This window comes from Anser anser (genome assembly GCF_964211835.1).
Source record: "Anser anser genome assembly, chromosome: 15".
NCBI classification, from domain to species: Eukaryota; Metazoa; Chordata; class Aves; order Anseriformes; family Anatidae; genus Anser; species Anser anser.
This window is the reverse complement of record NC_139736.1, coordinates 7910058-7933035: the sequence shown is the minus strand read 5'-3', so window position 1 is coordinate 7933035 and position 22978 is coordinate 7910058. Positions and strand designations below refer to the sequence as shown.

Below are 22978 nucleotides of genomic sequence, written 5' to 3'. Positions count from 1 at the left end.
TCTGTGATCAAAACAACTTTGAGGTAAACACTATGTAGTTATTTTGTATTGTTTTGTTTATTCATTCCTTGGTACCACAAGATAACAGCTTCTTCCTTAAAAAGGGTCTCCAAATCCAAATCACTGCACTGCAGAGGTATTGTTTTGTTGTTGTTTTCTTTTGACAGCCTTTAGATTACAAGAAAGAGAAGGGAGGTGGTTGTAGAAACTAAATCTTAGGACATTGTTGTGGGGAGTAAGGACTGAATTCTGCTAAAAATACTGAAAAATTTGAACTTTGCTTTCCCTATCAGCACAGGACAGCTTGTGAAAGGAGTGACTTGCCAGTTGATTGAAAGTATGGGCACAGATTTTTTTTTAAGCCATTTTAAATTCTTTGAAAAGAACCTTCATCTGCTTTCTCCATATCAGGTAAGACCAAAAAAAGCAATTTCATTTTTCACTTAGGAATTGCAAGAAGATTCTACAGTCATTCCAACTTGCTAATCCATGAATAATCTGTCTGGAAATATATATATAACTTCTGGAAAGATACAAACACTCCTATGCACCCAAATATAGGGTGTTTTATCTCTGATGTCTGGAAAAATTAAAATCCTCTGTAAAAAGAAAAATATTCTCTCTGAAGATAACATGCACAGTCTTCTATATGCTAATTTACAAGCCATATTTCAGTTCTTCCTCAAAAATAACAAATACTTAAGATCTTAATTTTTTGTTACTTTTAGGTTAATTGTTTGGCTTGGAAATTTTGGAAATCCTCCAGTGCATCCATTCCTCCCTTCCTCTTGCTGGTACTGCCGTAAGTTACATTTTACTGTATCTTAAGTTAGCACATCCATAGTAGAACATTCGGAGTAGTCCTTGTGAGCACTTTTTTAATAACCTCTTCAGCCCTGGGAAAGCCAGTAATTCAGGTAAAAGATAACATAAAAAGTGTTTGCTGACTGCAGCCAAAGTCTACGTCAAGTGAAAGCTGGTAACACCCGGTGTCTTTTAGTATACCCTATTTTTGTCCCAGTTGTGAATTCCTTTGCATCCTTGAAATCAGACTCCTTTGAAGCATGCTCTGTGCAGACTGAATCACAGCACAGTGATACAGCAGCAATGGAAAAGTCTGTAATGTTGTTTGTGCTGTAAAACAGTTTACGCTGTTTCTGATGCCTACTGAAATAAAGGGGATAATTGAGTAGGCTGTCATGAGTGTCTTGCTGAGAATCACAAAACTAGCTTAAATGTAGTTTACGCTGGATTTTTTTTCTTTGCATTTTTGTTGTTTTTTTCCTATATTGTGATACTCTTTTTTTTTGGGGGGGGGGGGGGGGGGGGGGTTGCTTGATTTTTTTTTTTTTTTTTAATATACCACTTAGTTCCACTTACCTTTTTTTATGGTGTTTTTTTTTTGAAAGTGGGGATGTAAGATAAAGCCATCACATTGCTGCTCAAGAGTACTGCTCTGTGTTGTTAAAAACATTTCAATGTGTTCAGAAATATTTTTTGTTAGTTAGCAAAATTTTGCATGATATAAGTAGTCAAGTAATATTCAGTAACAGCTTTTCTTCCTCAGAAAACAATTAACGATCATACCTTGATAGGAACTGCTGAGCTGTAACTCCTCACATGTGAATTCTCCTTTTTCTTTCTTTCTTTTTTCACACCTGCTGAAAGAGATAAAATGGCATGAGAACTATTATTTTGCCAGAATGTTTTTAACTAATTTAAGAAAAAACTGATCAAAAATGAGAAAATAAAATGGTTCTGTTTAAAAAGGAATTAATTTAATTTAAAATATGTTTGGGATTAATTGCAACTTTTCTGGCCTGCCTAGTTTATCATTTTTCAAATTCAGGCTTGCCTCTGAATTTTTTCAGTCTCCACAGATTTTATGGGTGTGGTTTTGGGCATCTGAGAGTCAGGTTTGCATTCTGAGACCATTTCAATTATTTTGGCAGGGTTGAGTACCTGGAGTATGTTTCGGGCCCTCTGTGTGTCCCTTTCATTGAAAGCCTTGGGAAGACTGAGGTGGACCTCTTGAATCCAAGCCTTCACAAAAAAGACGCTGTCCTGCAGAAAGTGCAGGAGTGCTTGGTAGGCCTGGTTAGGGGGGCCAGTGGTAGAGGGGAAGCTGCACAGAAGTCATCTGTAATTAGCCACTGACCGTTCCAAACTCAGTGAGAGTGGCTGAATAGCTTTGTCTCCCTTTGTTGTCATGTGGTGCATCACAAAGTCATACTGCCTGCTTCTACTCTCCAATCTGCATGCAGATGCTCGTGTTCTTCTGTAGGTAGAGCCTGTGTCTTGGGTTGATGTTTTCGGCTCTGTGTTTGTGTACCTGGCATATTTTGTGGCTTCTGCCACCAAAGAGCTGCAGCAGTCACCAGTTTTTAGGGAAAACTAGTTCTTGATGTAGCTGTGATTATTCATGTCCTTGTACGTAAAAACCAGCCCTATAATCCCTTGTGTTTTTGGCTAGAAAAATCCCACAGAGTGAAGCTTTGTGATAGCAAGAGCTTGTGGCCCCTTTGCCACACAGGGCCATGTGAGGACTCTCCTAGCTAGCAGAACTGCGCTGCTGCTGCGCTTGTTGGGTGGTTGCCTGGAGATTGTGGCAGGAGATCTGGTTTTAATTATTTTTTAAGTGTAGTTCAATATGAAATAAACAAAGAATGCTTATTAAATATCAAGTGCTTATTAAATATCACCAGTTTTGTTGGTAAGAGCAAGAAGTATAAAGTGGCTTCAACAGAAACTATAGATTAAGTTGCCAGTGCAAACTGTTGTGTCTTTGTTCCTTAGAGGATCACAAAGCTTTAAATGTGTTTTGATGCAGCTGAGTGATACAGGGCAAGAGCCAAGATTAGCTCTACCAACAAGGTAAATGCTTCTTGTTTCAGAATGGTTCCATTGCTGATGAATATGATGTTGACCTACTCGGAAATCTAATCTGCCACTTACCTCCAACCTTTCTACACGACAGAATGTCCCTGAAGGCAATGGCAGCAGCCCTTCATCAATTCAAACTCTGCCAACAGCTCAGCCATGAGCAGAAGACTGAAATTAAATACAAACTCCTTGAGTTATATGGGTAAGGTATTAGGTATACCACCCTGCTTCTGCTGATGGTTAAGGCATGCAAGGTATTAAGGCAGTGTTCTTTGCTCACTAGAATGACATTTCTGTTCTGGTGTGTAATGTGATAACTGTGGAACAAACTACAGCCCCAGGGACACTCTGAATGAGTTAAGTCCCAGAGAAAAAGGAGAGAAAGCATAACAGTTGAGGGAGGGGCAGGCAAAGAGAATCTGGCATGGCAAGAGCAAGAGCGTTACTGGCAATGCATGGCACAGGAATGCAAAGAATTCTCACGCTCAATGCACTGGTGTGAGAAGAGAAATAAAGACAACCTGTGGCAAAGGGAGAGAGCCAGAGCAGGAAGCAGAGGGATGTAAAGTTCAACCAAGTGAAGCAACAGAGCGGAAAGCACGTTGGATGTCATTAATGACTCAGATTAGGAGGCTGGTTTGAACCACGCTGCTGTATCAGTCATGCAAAAAGCAAAGTTGTCCTCTGGCAAGGATATACCATTTGTCTCTTACATTTTCTCTTAGAGATATCTTGCATTTGAAGACAGAGACTGAACACACAGTTTCTGACCATGCCTTCAGTCCCAAAGTCTGTCACTTGGTGCTTCTAGTCATTTTAGTTGCTCATTCAGGTTCCTCCTAGTTGTCAGCTTTTTCTGGTAATGGAGTAGATATATTTTCCACCGGAAACCATCCCTGCATAAATCTGAATGAATCATGGTTCGCTGTGCTAAATAATACTTCATTTTATTATTAAGAAAATACTTGTCTAGTCCAGTGCCCTCATAATGGGGCAACAAACTCCACAAAGTTTTCTATGAGAACACACACTAGTAACAGACTGGTTGGACTACCACCTTCCGCAGGGACTTGCAGGATGAAATTTATTTATGCAAGTGCTCTCTTAATCAACTCCCGAGTGGGTTGGCAAACGTGTCAGATTTGCGTCTTAAATCAACTCCTGAGTGGGTTTGTCAGATTTGTGTCTCACAGCCCAAATAGGCATAGTGCTAAGCAACATATATTTTGAAACTCCCAGCACCATTCAGAGCAGAGTTTCCTTCCTATTCGTACAAATAATATAACATGTTATTTCAGGACGTATGGTACCTATCATAGAAAAAATCTCTACTACAGAAATGGTTTAGGTGTCATTAGATGTGGCTCTCCAAGGTGTTAGAGCTGCCTTTCACTACTCTTGATATTACAGATGAAGAAAATAGCACTGAGAGTAAAAAATATGGAGCCAATAAGATAGGTATTTAAGTTTTCTATTTCATCACCTATGTTTCATGTTCCCGTCCCTTAGTTTCAAGAAGTTTGAGTTAGTTTCCTGAATTGCTTAGTGAATTTGATCTTTTCAGAACCAGGGGGAAACTGTCCACTCTTGTGAGGTGTGCACGGGCCTGTTTTTCAGAAATGATGAGCACCCACAGCTCCTGTTGGCATCAGAGAAAGCTGCAGTTGCCCAACAGCAATGAAAACCAGCCTGTGTAAAACTGCACATAGTTTAATATTGGAATAGGCTTGTTTGTTTGTTCAAATTTTTAAGCAAGTACCGGTAAATATTGCTTACCTGAGTATTAACCAAGTTGATCCTTAGGATAAGGTATTTGGAAAAAAGATGGTTTCAGGTTTGGCTGTGAGGTTTCTGCTTCTCTTTTGATGCCATTTAGCAGGATACTATTGCAGCATGAATCTGAGAGAAAATGGGATTTTTTTTTAAAGGTCTGTTTCTCCTCACTTGAACACTGTCATGCTAAGAATGCTATGAACATTGAGTGAGAGAGAGAACAAAGCTCCATGACTGCAATGTTTGAAGGCTTCCTCTGAATGTATTGAATTCCACTAATGCCCCCTACGTCAGAGAGAGATGAGAAAGTAGAGTCTGATGTTAATACGTATGATTCATCACACTGGCATAGGAGCAGCTATCTTTTCTATATAATACAGCATAATAAAAACTCTTACGTTTTAGTATAATTTTGATTCCAAACATTCTGGGTCAATATACTTTTCCAAAATGTTTCTTCAGCTCCCCGAAGAACTGGACAGCTGAAACAACATTAGATATTGGACCATTCATAGCTCAGTTGTCAAAAGGAGAATTAAATGTACTTGCTGAAAAGGTATGTTTTTATTTTAACTTTTAATTTTGTAAGAGAGAATATTAGAATTTGGGTTTCACAGTCTAAGTTATGTAACCTGAATATGTGGCCCTTTGCCCAAAGTACAACGTAGCACACACAGTAGTAACTGATATCCTCAGCATTGCACTTTGTAGTTTCTTTGCCCTCTTTAGTTCATATAATCTTACAATTTTTTATGTATAGGGTTAAACTGTACTGGAATGAGGTTTCATTATTCTGCAGAAATATGTGAGCACAGTCAGCAATTTTTCCTCAGGAGATAACGCATATAATTGCCCAAATAGCATGGGACTTCTCAACTGAAAGGGAGGTGTCTAGCAGGGTGGAGGAGAAAGGTCAAAACATCACAAAAGCCTGAAAAAAAGGTGAACAGGTAAAAAATATTCCTCATAATTTAATTGGGTCTATATCCTCAATTCTTATATTTATCTGACAAATTTGAAACAAAATATTTTCCATACTGTATATCATGTAACAGAGGAGCTCGTTGCTACAATAAGGTCTGGAGGCAGTCTCAGATGTTGCCAGAAGCTGAGAGGACATACAAGAGGAAGAATTGCTCTGAATTTGTTTTGTTTCTAATACTGCTTTTCCTTAAAGATCTACCACTAACCTTTCAGAAGCAGTTGGTTTATTCTCTTTCTCTTGTGAAACATCTGCACAACTCGGAAGGAGGCTGAGCTGTTACTAACCCCTACTTTGCTGAGGTCTGCAGGGGTGTCTCTCCAAAACAATTTGTTTTAAAAGGGGGAAAGATGTCTTACTCATTGTTTTGCTTTCCTTTTAAAGTTCCAGGATATCATTTTGCAAATAACAAAGACAGTAAGGCCAATTTCTTCAGCCAAAGAGCTTCTATCAACTGTATTTGAATCCGTCTCCAATGCCACTGCCAACATTGAACCACCTCTCGTCAGACCAGGTGAGTGTTTCACCTGGTATCTGTGTGGTGTTAAAGTGCCCAATTTGCATTTGGGGCTCTGCTGGTGCAGTTTAAACTGACTTTTCGTTTTGACTTAGTCATTAAATGCATTCCAAGAGCAGGCCAGTAAAAATTACAGCATTAAGTAACTTACCAAGGATCAATCTTCTAGCTAAAACAATGAGTCTTTACTCTGTTGCCTGTGGCCGTCTGATGCACTGACCAATTGCTGAAAAACTTGATCTCAGTACATGATTGCATGGTTAACATCTCCTGGCATGGCTGTGAGTGCACAAAGGAAAAGATTAATGACTTGTATTACGGTTTCCTGTTTATTTTGGCTTTTTTTTTGGCTTCCTTTGTAACAAAATTAAGCTTCCTTGAATTAAGAAGCAGTGGAGGTGACAAGTTACTATTGTGCCAAAAGCTTACACATAGTTAGTCCTTTGCCAGACATGATCGTGTGTTGACTCAGCTGTTCTGAAATATGACATCGGTGGTGGCACCGTGTTTTGTCTGTACAAATGGGCAAAGCTTATTATAATCTAAAATATATTTTAATTAGCAATCAGTCTACTAGAATCGCTAGTGACAAATGGATCATTTTCTTTGTAGAAAATGCATACTCTATATTCTATTACAACAATTCCTTCTCTTATCTTAAATTCACCTAGGCAGAATTTTTAGGCCATGCTGTTCTGTGCTGTGGAGAATGACAATGCTGTAGGGGAGGCTTTTGAATGCACTGCTTAGAATTTAGAGGCCAACAGTTTCAGGGAGGTTGGTACTGTCTACCTTTATGCCTTCGAAAACCTCCCCATCGGTTCTGTCCAACAGAATGCACGTCCAAGCTCCCACCTAGCCCTGTGCCTGCGTGGAAATCCTCCCACTTGTATAATAGCAATTCTGAATGATGACTGTGGTGTCCTTTACAATGTTGTATTCATATACAGAGGCAGATAGAAAGTGTTCTGCAGAGCTGTATTTTGCATTGCCTGAACAAAACCATGACCTCTGTTGAGCAGAGAAGTCATTACACATTTTTCATGCTCTAAAAAAGCAGGATCAAGCTGGTAGAGTAGCAGAGTCAAGCTGAATGGATCAAATTCACTCTTCCCTGAACAAATAAACCACCAGATCATTAACTGTTAAGAAATTAATTAAGAAATGTGTAGGCATGGGCCACAGGATTAAAGGTTCAGCATCAGATGTTTCAGCACATTTTTGTCCTCACAGACGATTTTTTAGAACTCTGGATCACAACACACAAATCCCAAAGGCTCCTCTAATCAAACTTATGTCCAGTGCAGTTGCAGAGCTGTCTCATACTTGCACTGCAAGACCAATATGAACTTGCCGGTGGAACTAATGATCTTTATCAAAGGATAACAGGGTTCCAAGGCTGCTCACTCTTCACTCAGGGTGTGCTGGCGTAGCTGGGGGCAAGACTGGAAGATGAGCAATGGAGGGATTGTTTGTTCTAGTCCAAGAAATTCTACAGTCCATGTGTGGTATTGAAGTTCTGTTACCAAACATAATCTTATCAACTCCTCAGAGCTCACACAGTAGTTTCAGTAAGGATTGAAGATTTCTGACTTCTAAATCACTAGAAAATTAACTACTAGGAAAGTGGCTCTAGAATGACATGGATGGTTCTCCATGCTACCAACCTGATAATTAACATTTCCTACTGTCTGGTTGTGAGCGAATAGTAACAAAACTAATAATTACAGTGACAGTTCTTACATCTATGCCTACGCCAAGGAAAAAGCACAGGTGATGCTTAAGGCAGATAGGAGCATATGAGGGCAAAACTCATTTGCTTAAGGCAAGTTGGAGCATATGAGGAATCATCTGTCCAAGATGCTACCAGAATGGAGCGGCAGTGGTGGAAAAAGAATTCAAGTTGCTTACCTCACAGCACTGAGATGTTATAATATATTACCTATATAATATGTTCATCAAACTAAATATGATTATTTAGTAGAAGGAAGAATGAAATAGCATCAGATACAGGAAGTAAAGCCAGGAGTCTAATTAGTATTTCCCTCTGTAATAGTGCCAATGTATCTGGTATGTTGCAAATAATAAAATCAATGTTTTTTTCCATGAACAAAAAATAATAGGTTTTCACGACTTGGGGAAGGGAACTGCATTGTGTCTGGATGCCAGTATTTACATGAGAAAAGCTGACCTTTTTGCAGCATGGGAAAGTGAAACAATGCAGCTTCACAGGAGAGCGCATACAGGGAGAGCAGAACATCAGCTGGTACACTGCAAGCTGAACAACATTTTCTTTTGCTCAACAGATTCAATCTTTTCAGTGTTCTACCCACTACTGCAGCTTCCTTTGATGCAAATAAATCCCTCCTCTGCCTCCTTTCAAAGTACAAATCTACTTTGTACATCCTCACTTTATTTATGTGTGGGAGCTTAGCTCAGACAGAGCATCTGTGAAACTCTTGATTTTTACTGGTAATGGCCGTATCTAAAGACATGTAGAGATTGTTTGGTTTAGGTCATTATTTGATAAGGTTTTCCTAAATTAGTGACAGGAGAAAGAGAAGTAAGTGAGCACATTAGGATTCCAGTTTCTGCTTTCCATCAATATTAGATGTAGATTACACCAGCAAAGATCAGGTTTTGTTAATTCTCACACTGGAAAATATCTCATTTGATCATGCATGGATCCAGAACCTGCCCATAAATCAGATTTTTAAATGCAGGTTGTCTGTCCAAACAGTTGCGCTCTAAGTGAGCCACTCTCTCTCATTCTTGACATTTTAACAATCTGCTTGATACGGAGAACAAGCACCGTGCTCCTCTGACACATCCAGTTTCTGTCTTCACCTTGTTTAAATGTCAGGCAAGTCTTACAAGCCATACATCTCTGTCACAGTACTTTAGCATGAAGGGGCCCCTTGTGGTTGTTACTTTCTTACTGAGCTGGGTTCATATATGTGCTGTTTAAACATGAAGTTCATTCAGCTGCAGCTTTTCTGGGAGAGCAGGGGTGAGCAGCCTTAGCCATGGAAGGAGGCTTCCACTGAAGCTATTCCAGAGATCTGCGTTCCTACTGCAGCGTAGCCCCCAGTGAGCACTGCTTTGACCGCAGGCTAAGCCCTTGCCTGGGTTTTGCTTCCTTTACAGAACTGGACTTGAAAAAACTTGGAACATCTTGGTTGCTCTTAGCACTGTGCGCATTCAGATGTTAGTGTTTTTTTTTTTTCCCCGGCATTCTATAATGTAACTGTTCTGAAATACAGCTACTCCTCTTTTCTTTTCCAGCATGCACTGCCTTTGGACGACAAAAAATGTACCTGATTTCTCGCTAATTAGGCAAATTCTGCTTTTGTATCCACTACATCAATGATGTAAATATTTAAAGAAATAATTTCATTGTAAGATAATTAGTTAATCAATATCACATTGGCTGCAGTTAATTCACAGTCTGTCAGCCTCTTAAATTTTCCTATTGGTAAATTTCCTTTTTGCAGTCTCCTTGAGGAAAACTCTTGGTATTTCACTTTTTTTTTCCAGATTGCCTTGGAACCAGAGCCCCTTCTTCAGATGAAATTATTAAATTAGCAGAAGCAAATGTCTATTGGTCAGTTCAGGAACTGAAATGCATGGATGCAAGGACTTTTGACAAAAACGTGGAACGTCTTGGGACTGTCTCTGGTTTTAACAGCTCACAGCTTATGGTGTTGAAGGAAAAAGCCAAGCAGGTAACTATACTGTCTGTGAAAGAAAATTAAATCCATAATTTGACTTGCTGTTATTGAACTATGCAGCTCTAAAATAACTGTGTTATGGCAATGTCACTATTGCTGCAGGAATATCTATTGCTTATTGGAAAAATAATGTGAGATGGTGATAGAAAGCTATTGTCTTGCTTTAGAGTCAACAGGCAAGTTGTTCTGAGCTATTGGCTGCTGAAAAACTTGAGTGCTTTTGCTTTCCCATCGCTTTTTGGTTGCTTGCTTCTTGCTTTTCTTTTATAAATGAAAAACCAGCAAGCTGTCCTATGGGAATTTGGTTGGCCTGCTGAGAATTCAGCTTAGAGTGTTAGTGTTTACATCTATGTTAAATGTAGTTTATGGTGGCATAAAACCAGATGGACCAAGAGGATATTTAGCTGGGTAAGTAACAGGTCTCTACCCTGGGCACAGGCCTGATGCCTGTGCCCATGGTGTTCGCCAGAGCGCAGGACATGGTTGTGTGATGCCAGTGCTGTGCCCTGTGTCTGGGGCCACCATCAGCAGGGTGCCTGGGTGCTCATCAGTGTCCCCTTGTCCAGCTGTGGGCTCCTGAAAGCCACACGTCACCCCATCCCTGGCACTGGTGATTCACCCTCCTGGGGGTGATCTCCTCGTACTGCTTCCTGGTATTGTCACAAACAGACTTTTGATTCAGCCAGAAAAAGCCTTAGGGTATAGTGAAACCATTTGTTTTGGCTGCAGAAGACCCAGAGGTGAAGAGGTTACCGAGCCCAGGCTGTCTTCAGCAGCATGTCACCAGCATTTGATGGAGGCTGTCTGCTCTCTGTCTCCATCTCTTCATGGCTAGCTACTTCTGAATCCTATTCTACCAAAATGATCCAACCCTTAAAAAGTTGTTTGTATGGTTCACTCTGACAGAACAAGGGTAGGAAGCATCTACAAGTCCAGTTGACTGCCAGTAGGACCAGTGCAGATGCTTGGAGATCTGAGGGCTGGGACAAGGGTCAAGGTGGGCCTGGGCAGTATCTTTGTAATCACGAGTTGCAGTCAGAGCAGTGGATCTGACCATGACCTTTGGGTAAATAAGGCCGAAAGTGCAGTTTTCAGAAGTGCAGCTCAGCTTTTAAAACTCCTGAACTACAGGTGCTCGAAGGGAGAGAGCACTGGTCAGATTTCTGAAAGCTGACAGTGACTGCAGTTGTGTTTCTGCTGCCGTGCTGGGGTAGGACAACAGCCCCCCCGTGTCAAATGCTTCCGTCCCAAGACAGCCTTCCTCTGTCAACACAGAGATATGTGGGTAGGAAAAAGGGAAAAAAAAAACGAGGAGATGAATGTTAGTTTATTATCTGAGATGGTGGAAACTGAAGTGTTTTACAGCAGTGCAATATAATGGTGTGCTTACGAAGTGGTATCTGCTCTAGAGAAATTGTCTACAAGGTTAATATACTCCAAGCCCAGCTATGTTCAATGCAAAGATACTGAAAGATACACAGATCTGTAGTGCACTGAATTTTGTATATTGGGTCTCTGTGGTAAGACAGACTGCTGCTGGACAAGGACAGACTTTCTATATACACTGAACGCCGAGCATGAGAAATCGGATAGTACAGGCAAAACAACTGCAGCTCTTCGACATTATATGTATAAGATGCTGTTATATTATTAACTAAAGGGCATCTTTGATTAAATGTTTGATTAAGCCAGCTTTAATTTCTCCTAAATTGATTTATTTACTCCAAAATAAACAACATACTACTCGTGGTCCCAAACTAGTTCAAAAAAAATAGTTATCAGATTGGGTCTTAATGAAAGTAAGCAGCTTAGCTCACTTGTAAGTGGAAGGTCTCCAGGCTCTGTGATAGTAACAGATGTATGGATTTGCATTCTCTAGGTGAATGAGGACAAAGGAGTGGTTCAGTTTTAATGTGTTGTGTTATTTATACCATTATGGCTGAGATTTCATGCAGCGCTGTCAGATGATGCTATTTATGAAACAGCTCAAACCCGTATTTTATGACCTAGATCAGGAAACAGACACACAACATTTTTAACTGTATGTGTTTCGTGTACCTCTTAAGCTAGAGAATTAGGAGCTTTAAAATCAGGATAATGCTTTTTACTGTCTCTTTTCTTTGGAAAGACTGAAATTTCCCAGGCTTAGGCCCCTGTTCTGTTTCTTTATGATACTGTAAAACCAGCATAAAAGATCCAGTGGAAACTCAGTCAGGAGGTACAGGTCCAGCAAAAGCCTCTCTTAAGCAAATCTTTAACCCAAGTGTCATAGTTGAGAAGAAACACCTCAGCAGCCTTGGGGCTGCTCTGTCTCAGATGTGCATATTGGTATGAACAGCACATAGTCAGCAACTCTGGGTGAGAATTATTTTATTCCAGAGGTCTGGCCATTTGTGGGTTGTACAGCACCACATGTATCTGAAGGTGCAAACACTATTTAGTAGGCAAGTACAGAGAGATTTCTTCAGTGAGTCCTCACTAGCATTCACCCTTCAAGCTTTTTGAACAAAAGCTAGATCGTGGCAATCCTGAAAATAGAAAAAGTATTTCCATGGAATGGTTAGCTTAGCCCAGGACTGGCTTTTTACATTTATTTCTCTAGATGAACTTAGCGGCACAATCATACTAGAAAACTTCCCTGTACCAACTAACATTGCAACGTTGCTGAAGTATCTGAGACCTTTAAAGGGAACTTTTTTTTTCCTTATACCTGTCTTGTTCAAGTTACTCCCTTCAGCCAGAACCTAGCATACTTTTTTTTTTTTTGCAAAGGCAGTTGGCCACATCCTGAGAAATACTGCCCATCGACTATCAGCTAAATATTGACAGTTCCAGGCTCTGCAAATCCAGCTCTTGATGCCCTTTCGTTATTCCTTATCCAGATAGATCTTTTCCTGTAATCAAAATTTCCTTGGGGCTGGTCTGTAACAGCTTCTCAGTCACTGTAACTATATCACAGATAAACCGAGTTCTACTGCTTCCAGTTTTAAATACATTGGTATTGATATTTTAGATAAACTAACCATTGTTAATGCAGAATCTTGAAAACCTTCACAATATCCGGTCTCTGCATTTTGTGTGCAAAGAAGCCTACATCAGGTATTGGGACTTTTAAAACCAAAGTTTTGGGAAATGGTTTACATACAGGAAGACTCACAATGATCTAACAGATGCTGTACATTAATGAATCTGTTCTAAAGGTTTGGGGGTCGCTGTCAGCCTGGAAGAGTTACCATATTGTTTCTCTGGGGCGCATTGCTCTGGCATTCACTGAAGATGAAATTGAAGAGCTGGATTTACATCTGATCGACACCATTTCTGTTCTGAGTCAGCAAACAGAATGGACTCATACCCAAGTAAGTACATTATTGAATTTACTACTGGATTCATGCATTTTGAGGCTCAAGTCCTAGAATTGCCTAGGAAACTGATACAGCCACCCCCACCACTCTCTGCTGGTTGTCTTCAGCCTTGACCCCTGCAAATGAGGGCTGGCAAAGACATTTTGGCACCTACATCCCATTCACATCTGAATCTTAGTCCTAAACACAGGTCACCATCTATATGTGACACTTAAATAAGGCAGGACAACCTGATATTAGAAAACCTAAAAATTTCATGTTGATTCCCTTGAGTAATTTGCATTTCTGTCTAACAATTTAATTGAATTGGGCAGTTCTGTTAGGCATTTCAATGCACATTTCTTCTGGTGAAGTGGTCCCTCGTGACTCAGCAGAAGACACACTGAATTCTTTTAACTTGCTTTCATTTCGGAAGTGGCCATGTAACCATGCTCTGCTTAGATGCCTCATGGAGGTGGTGCCAGTGCCTGTCCTGACGACCATGCAAAACTCCATTTAAATATGTTGGGGAGGCTCCATTGTAACACTCCATAGCTTCCAGTAAGACTTTGAGCTTCTAGTAACAAAACCTTCAATTAAGTTCACTCTGTTCATGCCTAATATCTTATTATTTTTGCAGGCAAGATCTATTTTGCACAGTTTTCTAGAAGACTCTGGCCAGACAATGAGTGCATTAAAAAGCTTTGATTTAGTTGGATTAGGAGCTATTCTCTGTGCTCTGAACTCCACAGAAATCATGTCCATAAGGAGTGTTGAATTCAGGTACTACATTCGATACTTATGAAATATGTATTAGTATTTCTGTTGACAAAATGCAGTTTGTTTTCCTTTGAGATTTCCAGAGCCTAAAGGCCTCTTTTAGTTTGCACTTAAGGTGCTTTAAGAAAGGCAATAGATATTATGGAAAGCATACAGTAGCTGTTTTAAATATAGTCCATTTTAGATTTTCTCTGCCATTTATATCTCACCATTCAAATATTGCACTGAGAAACTTGGGCTTTTGCTCAAAGCATTAAACTTTTGTATGCAGCATTTGTACATATATTTTTAACTGAAAAAGAGGTTTACAGTCTTGCTACTGCAGACTAAGTATATTCCAAGCACTTTTAATATTGCATGTGATTGCAGTATGTCATATTAACCTTGTTGCCTTTTGCAGTGCTGCTGTTGCAAGAATTGGCCTGTTGCTGTGTAGCACCCCTGTTCTGAGGCAGTTTAAGAAGATGGCAGAGTCTGTGTTTGGACCTGCAACTAGCTGGAATGGCTCTGTGTTACAGGAGATTGGTACTATAGCAGGTAACAAACTTCAGACTGCAGATGGTAATAGTTGTGAAGCAGTATTACTGAGCAGTAGGAGACAGGTTCATGTAGTGATGCGTTTTTTTAGACTGGCAAAATATATTTCTTCCAGGGAGGAGTCATCTGCAGGGATGGATGTTCAGCAATTTCTTTAGTGCTAAGGAAAAGCCGTGGTAGTTTCCATAAGGTGCCTCCCATTGCACTTTTTTTTAAAGCTTTCCAATAATTTCACTTAATGCTCCCTAAGACTTCTTGTATCAGAAGAAGCTGTCAAGAAGCATTCCTGAATAACACTGCTTGTATTTTTATAGATTTTATAGTTTTAAACACATCTCCCCTCAACTGTCTCTCTTAGAAGCAAAAGAGGTATTTAGTGGTCCCTTGGGTAGTGTAGGTTCCATACCGATAGCTAAGGTCAGATTATTTCTAATATTTGAATATAATGAAAGAGAAAACAAAAAAAAGAACTGGTATTTTTTTATGAAACATTGAAGAAATACATTTATTAGATATTTTGTGCAAGAGCTTAAAACTTGTTAGCTTAAAAGTCAGTCTAATAAAAAATGTATTACCTTTGCAGGTGGTTTGAATGAGGATGAATTGAAAGCTTTTGATAAAAACCTGATGCCATATTTCCAGCCAATAGCAATAAGACACATACCTGGTGAAATTTTCCAAGTAAGAGCTTTATTAATGAAGAAGAAACCAAATGTATATAATTTTTACTCTCTTATGAATGAACTGCAACACACTGATTTATGGTTTGGCTTGGGGTTTCAGCAAGAATTTTTCTGTGGTCAGTTAAGTGAGAGACAGTCAAAGATCTGAAACATTAACTTTCAACTATATCATCTGTATTTGTGATGAACATAAAATATGTTAAGCTTTTTTTTTTTCCCTCAAATGTGTCCCAAGGGAAAAGAAAAGATCTAGGGTCAGAAAGCACAGAAAGGACTCTTTCTTCTGACACTGTATTCAGATCTGAGCTTTCTTCTGTTTATTAACATTTGCAGAGATGCTATCACAGTTACACATTTCTCTGCTTGACTACCTAAGAGCCTTTTTATTATCTTAAAATCTGGCACCATTCTCCAGAGTTGGCTCTGAGAAACAGATTGTATAAGCAGATACAGATCAGAAAGGAATTACATCTAATTAAACCTGTTCTGAATGTGGACCAGAAATTAGAACATGGATCTTGAGATCATTGCCCCAGACGTTATTTGACTTAGTGACAAGATTAATATTCTGCCTAGGCTGGTCTCTGTCAGATGCCTGGGCAAGCAATATACTTATGGACAGATGAGCTAAACAGATAGTTAACTGTGTCAGGTTCCATAAATGAGAAAAACTCCTTGAACACTGTTCTGCACAGTACCACCAACAGTTTAGATAAGCTTGAGATGTCCTTAGTCAAACTATCTCTCTGGAAAATAGGCAGAGCTGAGGGTCTACATCATCTTGTAGAATTTCTTTCAAATAACATACATTTTTGTTAGTAAGAATAGTAATGATACTACAAAATGTGCTTAACAAATAACAGGAAACCTTCCCAGACCAGTTTTCTGCATTTGAAAGATTCAAAGCAGAATTTGTGTTTACACAGATCTTGTATAGGGCTGCATATATTATTCAGCTTTTGATTTATGAAAAATTACATTGTATTATGGACCTTAATTTAGTTTTAAAGTGGCTTATCTTAACATTTCTGGACTGACAGGCATTTATTTGAGCTTACTAGTTTTAAAAGAGTACACCATTTGCTAGATAATGAAAAACTGGGAAGGGTTTATTCCATTGTCTGACCTACTTGGAAGGGGAATATAGTCCCTTACAAAGATAAAGTAGAACTAGGATGCAGAACTGTTGCAGCACAGACAGCACGTTGTACAGGAGGGCTGCAATTCTTGTGACTGCAGATTGTTAGCTGGAATCCAAGCCATCCAGCATGACCAATACATGTAGGCTTTACAGACTGGTTAATTTCTGTGTGATACAAATACTGTAAAATTATGATTTCCGTGTTCCTTTTTAAACACAAGTTTTAATATGACCAAAGTTGGAAGATTTGCAGTCTAAAAGAGGAAAATGAATGATGAGATTGAAGCATATTACTTTTTTATCTCACTGCTCTACTGATAACTCAAATCAAAGGTCGAACATAGGTTCGAGAGAGTTTGCTTGGGAGCAGATGTAAGAGGAAACAAATGAAAACACAGGAGGATGCACAGCGTCATCAGTCTTTGAGCAAATCAGAAAAGTGCCTGGAAAATTAAACTCCAGTTACATATTGAAGCAGTGTCCAATATAGTGTTGGCACAGAAAGCCTCTCAAGCTTTCAGACCCAAGCAGCAAAGACGAGGGTGTAAGATGGACAAGTAGCCAGTGAAGTAAATGAACAAAAAGGTTTTTCTAAGCTCTGTTGAGCTATTCTGTAGAAACACAATGTTGAAGGCTGTTTCCCCTCATTCCAAAGGCAAAACAGTGATTCCTTACCAGTGTTGGAGCCACTAGCCTGTCAGTAGCTTAAATGACTTTCTGCCTTTTTTTCCTCCCAGGCATTGTCCCCAGAACAAATAGCAAACCTGGGCCCTGAAAATGCTGCCATGGTTACAGGATCTCAACGTAAGCATCTGACTGTATCACAGCTCCAGAGCCTTCAGCTGGCGCTGGATGGAGCCAGGACAAGCACCCCAGAGGCACCCACCACAGCTTGTGCACCCCCAGTGGGGCAGACCCCAGCTCCAGGTGGTGAGTGCAGCCACTCCCCTCTCCTGCTTAGAAGGGAGGACACTGGTGCACAACTGGGACAGGTATCTCAGCACCCACCAGGATCATTCATGTCTTCTGAGAGTAGACTAGAGTGAATTTTCTAATCAACTTTTTAACTCAGGCTTCCAATCATGCACCTGACCAAGAGGAGCAGCAAGGATGGTATTGGATTTACCCACAGCAAGAGATAATGGAGGAAGATAAGTCAGCTGGCTAGCGCATCACATTGTGCTAAGCACTAGCTTGTATAGAATGTAGTCCGAAGCAGTGATCTTTCCCTTCTTTGTTCCCGTATTCTTTGCCTAAATAATTTAGAGCAGGTCCCTCCATCTCTGGACCTTCAGATCACAGCCTTTATCTGCAGCAGAACCTGGTTTGCAGAGCTGCAAGTGGGAAAGGAGGTAACACTGGGGTGGATTAGCACCTTTACCCAGACTTTACCTTGGGCCCCTGGAGCAGTTTTTTCTTCTGTTCTCATCCTATTTGGAATGAATGCCTATTAGTACCTAGGCTTCAGCAGTTTAACTTATTACTTCTCCATATTGTAATTTATACTGGGCAAGTTATGTTGGCAAGTGTATTAATGGACATTTTACATTTAGTGATATTTTACACAGTCAAGCCAGTTTTGAGAAATTATCGCTGTCAGACAGCAAACATTGTTCTTTCCACTGCCACCAGTGAGAGAGAAGCTGCGAAGAAAAGACAAGGATGCTGAGGTGCTAAAATAGCAGTAAAGGTGGCTAAATTACTCTGACGCCCTTGCAGGAATTAGAGCAGGTCTTCCTGGAAGCAGCTGAATTGTGCTCTCAGCCCAGATCTCTCATGCACATGACATGTTTCCCCTGTAGATGTGCTAAAAGGAGGAGTTTCCTGGGTAAAGATCACCTGAGTTCTTAAGCTCCTCATTCGTTATTCCCAGTATACTTGTCATATACTACCCCTATGGAATGCTTCTTTTCAGAGCTGTGTATGTTAAACTGAGGTTGACCATTCTGAATTGTATCATCTTTAGAGCTGCTGAATCTAACTGGGAGGATTGAAATGTTGGATTTTGCTGCTCCTCTGGCTTAGGTAAGACTGCACTAGTCTGAACTGTGTCGCAACACTAAGGCATAAAGCTTTGTTTTTCAGGTGCTCCCTGTTTGAGTGGCTTCAGCATCTGGTTGTGTGCTGTGTTCATGCTGTGTGTGCTTTCCTGAATCTATCATTGTTAAGCTAGTGGTAAGTTTTATTTTCAGTTGGAAGTATCTTTATAATAGAGACACAGTTCATCTGCAATGGTGGTGGCTTAGCAGTTACACAACAGTGTGAAGGTCTGAGAGATCCACTTCCTGCTTTGAATACAGAGATAACAATTTTTGAATAACTTTTATGTATTTTATGTACCTCTCTTAGACTATCTTTGACCCTAATCAAGGGGAAAACATTTTATCTCATCTTTACTGTAAGGCCAGCCTTAACAAACGTATATTTAAAACTCCATGCAACACCAATCCATTAGTGCATTTTATTTTGAGCGTGTTGTTGGTATTAAGCTGTATTTTGTTTGTTCCAGTCCATTGATAAGATTTTATTCCACAACTGCTGTGATAACCTCCAGCTAAATGAATGTTGCCATTAACTGTTGAGGGGATACTACAATTTTGACAGAATAAAATTTAACAAGGGCACTGGTGGGCTTATGTTGTAAATGCTAGTTAAGCAAACAAACGCTGAGTGTAACACCAGAGCATTTAAAGACTGCAAACCAAGGTATGTCAAAAGATTTCATTTTTTTCTTTGCTTTTTGATTTTCAGTGTCCTGGAGCTTACAAAGGAGATGCTGAAGAGCTGCAGCTCAGCACAAATAGTAGAATGAAGAGGTTCTCAAATGCCCGAGTACAACCTGATTAATTTCTTAAAAGCAACACCTTCATCCATCATTGTGATGTGAAGTATCCCCTTTTCCTTGCTTTACCATTAATGAGTAACACAGGAGTTCCCTCCAAGTGCTTCAGAACACATTTCAAAACTGGAAATGCCTTATGTGCGTCATGAGAAAAAAACTTATGCAGTCCTTTTTATGTTGACTAATTTGGTCACACTATTTTATCCATCTGTTGGGTTTTCTTTTTATACCTTGAATCATTCCTCAGAACAGAGGCTGTCTTTCTGTGTGACATAGTAGAAACCATGTTGAAAGTTACTGCTGTTGCAATAAAATAATTTCATCTCTGGGATGCTGGTTTAAATCCTGCTCAGCTAAGAAGTGGTCCTGTGTGAAATACCTTTCAAACTTTTATTTGTATTTCTTTGTGGCAAACATCAGACCTAGCTTCTTAGTACTGAAAACAGATTTAAAATTTTCCTACGGGTGGGGAAGGGATAGGATCGGGGCTGGAGGGAAGAGGCTCCCAGCTTCTGGTGCTGCTGGGGAAGAGCGAGTGTTTGCTGTTGCTGCTGGGAATAACAGCTCCCACCCCATTCCCAGATAGTCTGTAATTCCTGCAGCAGCAGGAGCCAGCCTGATTTTCAGGGCTCTGTTATTGGCAAAGAAAGCAGTAAGAGCATGGCCATTTTTCACCCCCTCCTGTTCCCTCTTGCTCTTTAGCAATCTGTTCCTCTCTGAACTGTCTTTGCCTATCTTTAACCCTAGCAAATACGATGTGATGTTACAAGTACTACTATGCTGTATTTTATGAGCAAAGAACTACTATTGTTGCAAATTGCCTTGCACCCTTTCCTGTAGTGCCAGTGATAAAATTCTAGCTTGTTCCCAGTGCGTTTCCTTTTCTGCATATAAACAGTAGATTGCAGCATTTACTTAAATAGAAATAAATTTGTATGATCAATCCCAGTAAATACATGCAAACACCCACCAAAAGGCAAAAATGCTTCAATGGATCCAATACATTATAAAGATTTATCTGTTTTCTCATCTTAAAAAGTCATGCCTCATTTAGATGTGAAAGTACTAAAAGGTTGTTTCATTTCTAGAAATAACTTGACCTGAATTCTGTGTGTATTTCAATGAAGATGCAGGAGAGTATTTTCATAGTCAAGAAGAGAGTCGGTGTTTCCAGTTCAGCTGTGTAAGTCAGATATGTGACTTAGCTATATCAAGCACTTCAAAAATCCATATGAGCTGAAAATGATCTTCTGTCAATGTACCTGGTAGTGATTCTGTCTGCAATTATGTGAGTCAGAGTTCAGCTTTTAATTGGAGCAGGAGTGAGCTCTTTGTTTTGTGCCATCTGTGCTGTGATTCCTTTCAAGCACAAGTGCTCTTAAATAGCTGAACTCCTTGATTATTTATTTATTTTATTAAATTAATAATTATGTTAATATCTTTGGCATTGCATTTACATTTGGTCGAAGACATCTATTTCTTACAAGAGTAGCATAGAAACGTAAATGCAGAGCACGTACTTAATGTCTCATACTTGCTTCATGGTGAGAGGACAAGCCCTTTTTGGTTTGTGTGATGATGTGAGCATCTTGGATGGTGAGTATTGCAGAAATGCTATTTTACTCTTTCTAGTGCACCTCTTACAAAGATATCTGATATAACGGTTCATTCTGCAAAAACTGCGATTCATGAGATGCCTTCCTCAAAACTCTTGAAAATGAATGTCTGTGAGGAGAATGGATGGGGAGAAGAGAGTCAGAGAGCAGTAGTGCACACAGCATGTAGTCTGCTGTCCATGTAAGTAATCTGCTGTCCATTCACAATCTGGCATGCTTCCATTGCTAAGAAGAAACTGAAACACGTAAACTTTCCTTTTTACTCCTATAAACCACAGAACTGCTTACTGCAGGCATCCATGCCATATGATACTGCTAGCCACAAGCGCCTGTCACCAGTGCTGCTGTATATTATATACAAAATACCCATGATCGCATTTGCTGGCATGTGTTCGTGGGAAAGATGTCTCACACTCCCTCTTTTTTCACACTGCCAAGACTTTTGACAGAGAAATGCTGTATAAAGTTTTCTTTGATCCTTAAAGAAATGTTGCTGCTTGTTTTAGATGTGGGTAACATTTGTTTAAACCAAGATTAATTTTCCCCGTACCCTTTTAGTTTTAACACTCGTATTTGAGAATAGCATAAAAAAATCAGACTCTAATGCAGAAATCTGCTGCTGAATATGCCACGACGCTAATTTTCTGCATACTCTGAGTATCGCAGCTCTCCTCTCCACTTGTGCCTACTCTGATGGTTGCTAGGCGCTGCTGTAGATCCTGCAGGATATACGTCTGACTGTTGACAGTCTGACATAACTCTGGTGTAGGCCAAGCTCCTCCGAGTGTTGTGAACCATGTGACAAGTGGCCATGTCCAGCGGGATGTCAGAGGAGGTATTTCATTTAATTCATTTGATGGGATGTAGGATTGTTAAGGGTCAGACAGAAAGAAATACTCTGTTGGCTTATTATTTCAGTGCCTGTCACCTTTGTGTCCAGAATCGTGTTTAGAAAAGAAAAAAGGGCTACTCGTTTGGGGTCACTGGTGGAAAAATTATCCCTACCACCTGGTACTGGGGAAATCCCACATTTCTGGTATCTTTAAATCCCTGGAGATAAGGAAATGACTACATATCCACAGTGTCTGAAAGATGTCCCTCTAAAGCTGGCATTATGGCTGTTGTTTTTGTGCAGTACATGGAATGCTTGACTCCCAGTGATCTCAATCTGTCACATCAGGACTAACCAATACCTATCAGTGTGAGGCTCTAAAGAGACCACCTTAAAAAAAAAAGTCATCCTTCTTTAAAATTAAAGTTAAAACACCATTTATGCTTCTGTATAATATGCTCAAATACTCAAGGGGCAATTACACGCTGCATTATGGCAGATTTAGTTTATCACTTGACTGCTGTGCCTGTCTTAGGATCATCACCACAGATTGCAAGTCCCATCCTGCTCAACTGGGGCTTTGTTAGAAGTCCCATTCTGTCCACCCATGCTGCAGCAGTTGTGAGCCACTCCTTCCAGGTGTGCCAGCCGAACCTATCTAGGGTTAGGGGGGAGATCCTACTAACTCACTTATTTTGCTACTCACAAATAAGCAAGGAATCGAACAGTTGCCTGGAATGAGTCATGTGAGTAGATAATCCCATAGCACTGACCATAGCTCACATGCTGGTGTTCTGGCTCTTACTGTGTTGTGGTGGTTGTAGATGCTTCATTCTGCTTCAGTGTATGGCAGTTATGGAAGATCAGTTGAGGAACAGTAACTTGTTAAATTGCAGTACTGTGTTCCCTTGTGATAGGCTGTCATCCTTAGAGAAAAGTAGAAATCAAATAATCTCTTCCCTTTTCTCCCCCTAAAAAAAAAAAAAAAAAAAACACAAAAAACTGATATTGTAGGCTAATATGCAACTGTAAACAATGTGATATCTTTATCTCAATGATAATGTTTTTGATAACATTTTGATAATGTTTTTGATAACATTTTGATAATGTTTATTTTTTTAAAAAACGAGCTGTCGATACATGAGCCTACCATCTCAGAAGGGCTAAGATCCTTATTTTACTCTTACAGTCTTGATTAGTAAGATATTCTCTCCTCTATCAAATGATGTGGCACAACCCTGTGGACTGCTTACTCCACTGCTGTTGCGGACAGGCTCTGGCTTCCCTACCTGATAAGGCAGGAAGGAAACTGGATAGAAA

At 39.8% G+C, this 22978-nt stretch overlaps 1 protein-coding gene across 13 annotated transcripts in view; it reads left to right on the top strand.

Annotated features, from left to right (window-relative positions):
- Window positions 1–19570, top strand: part of OTOA (otoancorin) — a 37084-nt gene extending 17514 nt beyond the window's left edge. For 9 of the 13 annotated variants that reach the window (XM_083800301.1, XM_083800298.1, XM_083800305.1 and 6 more), the window contains 14 exons: window positions 294–411; window positions 729–802; window positions 1953–2088; window positions 2895–3085; window positions 5119–5212; window positions 6023–6152; window positions 9693–9880; window positions 13087–13242; window positions 13868–14010; window positions 14408–14544; window positions 15128–15225; window positions 17106–17360; window positions 17441–18543; window positions 19120–19570. In XM_083800301.1, the coding sequence (XP_083656427.1) occupies window positions 294–411; window positions 729–802; window positions 1953–2088; window positions 2895–3085; window positions 5119–5212; window positions 6023–6152; window positions 9693–9880; window positions 13087–13242; window positions 13868–14010; window positions 14408–14544; window positions 15128–15225; window positions 17106–17360; window positions 17441–17536 (1816 nt within the window). In that variant the 3' untranslated portion in view covers window positions 17537–18543; window positions 19120–19570. The remainder of the gene's footprint in view (window positions 1–293; window positions 412–728; window positions 803–1952; window positions 2089–2894; window positions 3086–5118; window positions 5213–6022; window positions 6153–9692; window positions 9881–13086; window positions 13243–13867; window positions 14011–14407; window positions 14545–15127; window positions 15226–17105; window positions 17361–17440; window positions 18544–19119) is intronic. The other 4 variants (XM_083800307.1, XM_083800308.1, XM_083800306.1 and 1 more) reach the window with 4 other exon arrangements.
- Window positions 19571–22978: the final 3408 nt, after the last annotated feature.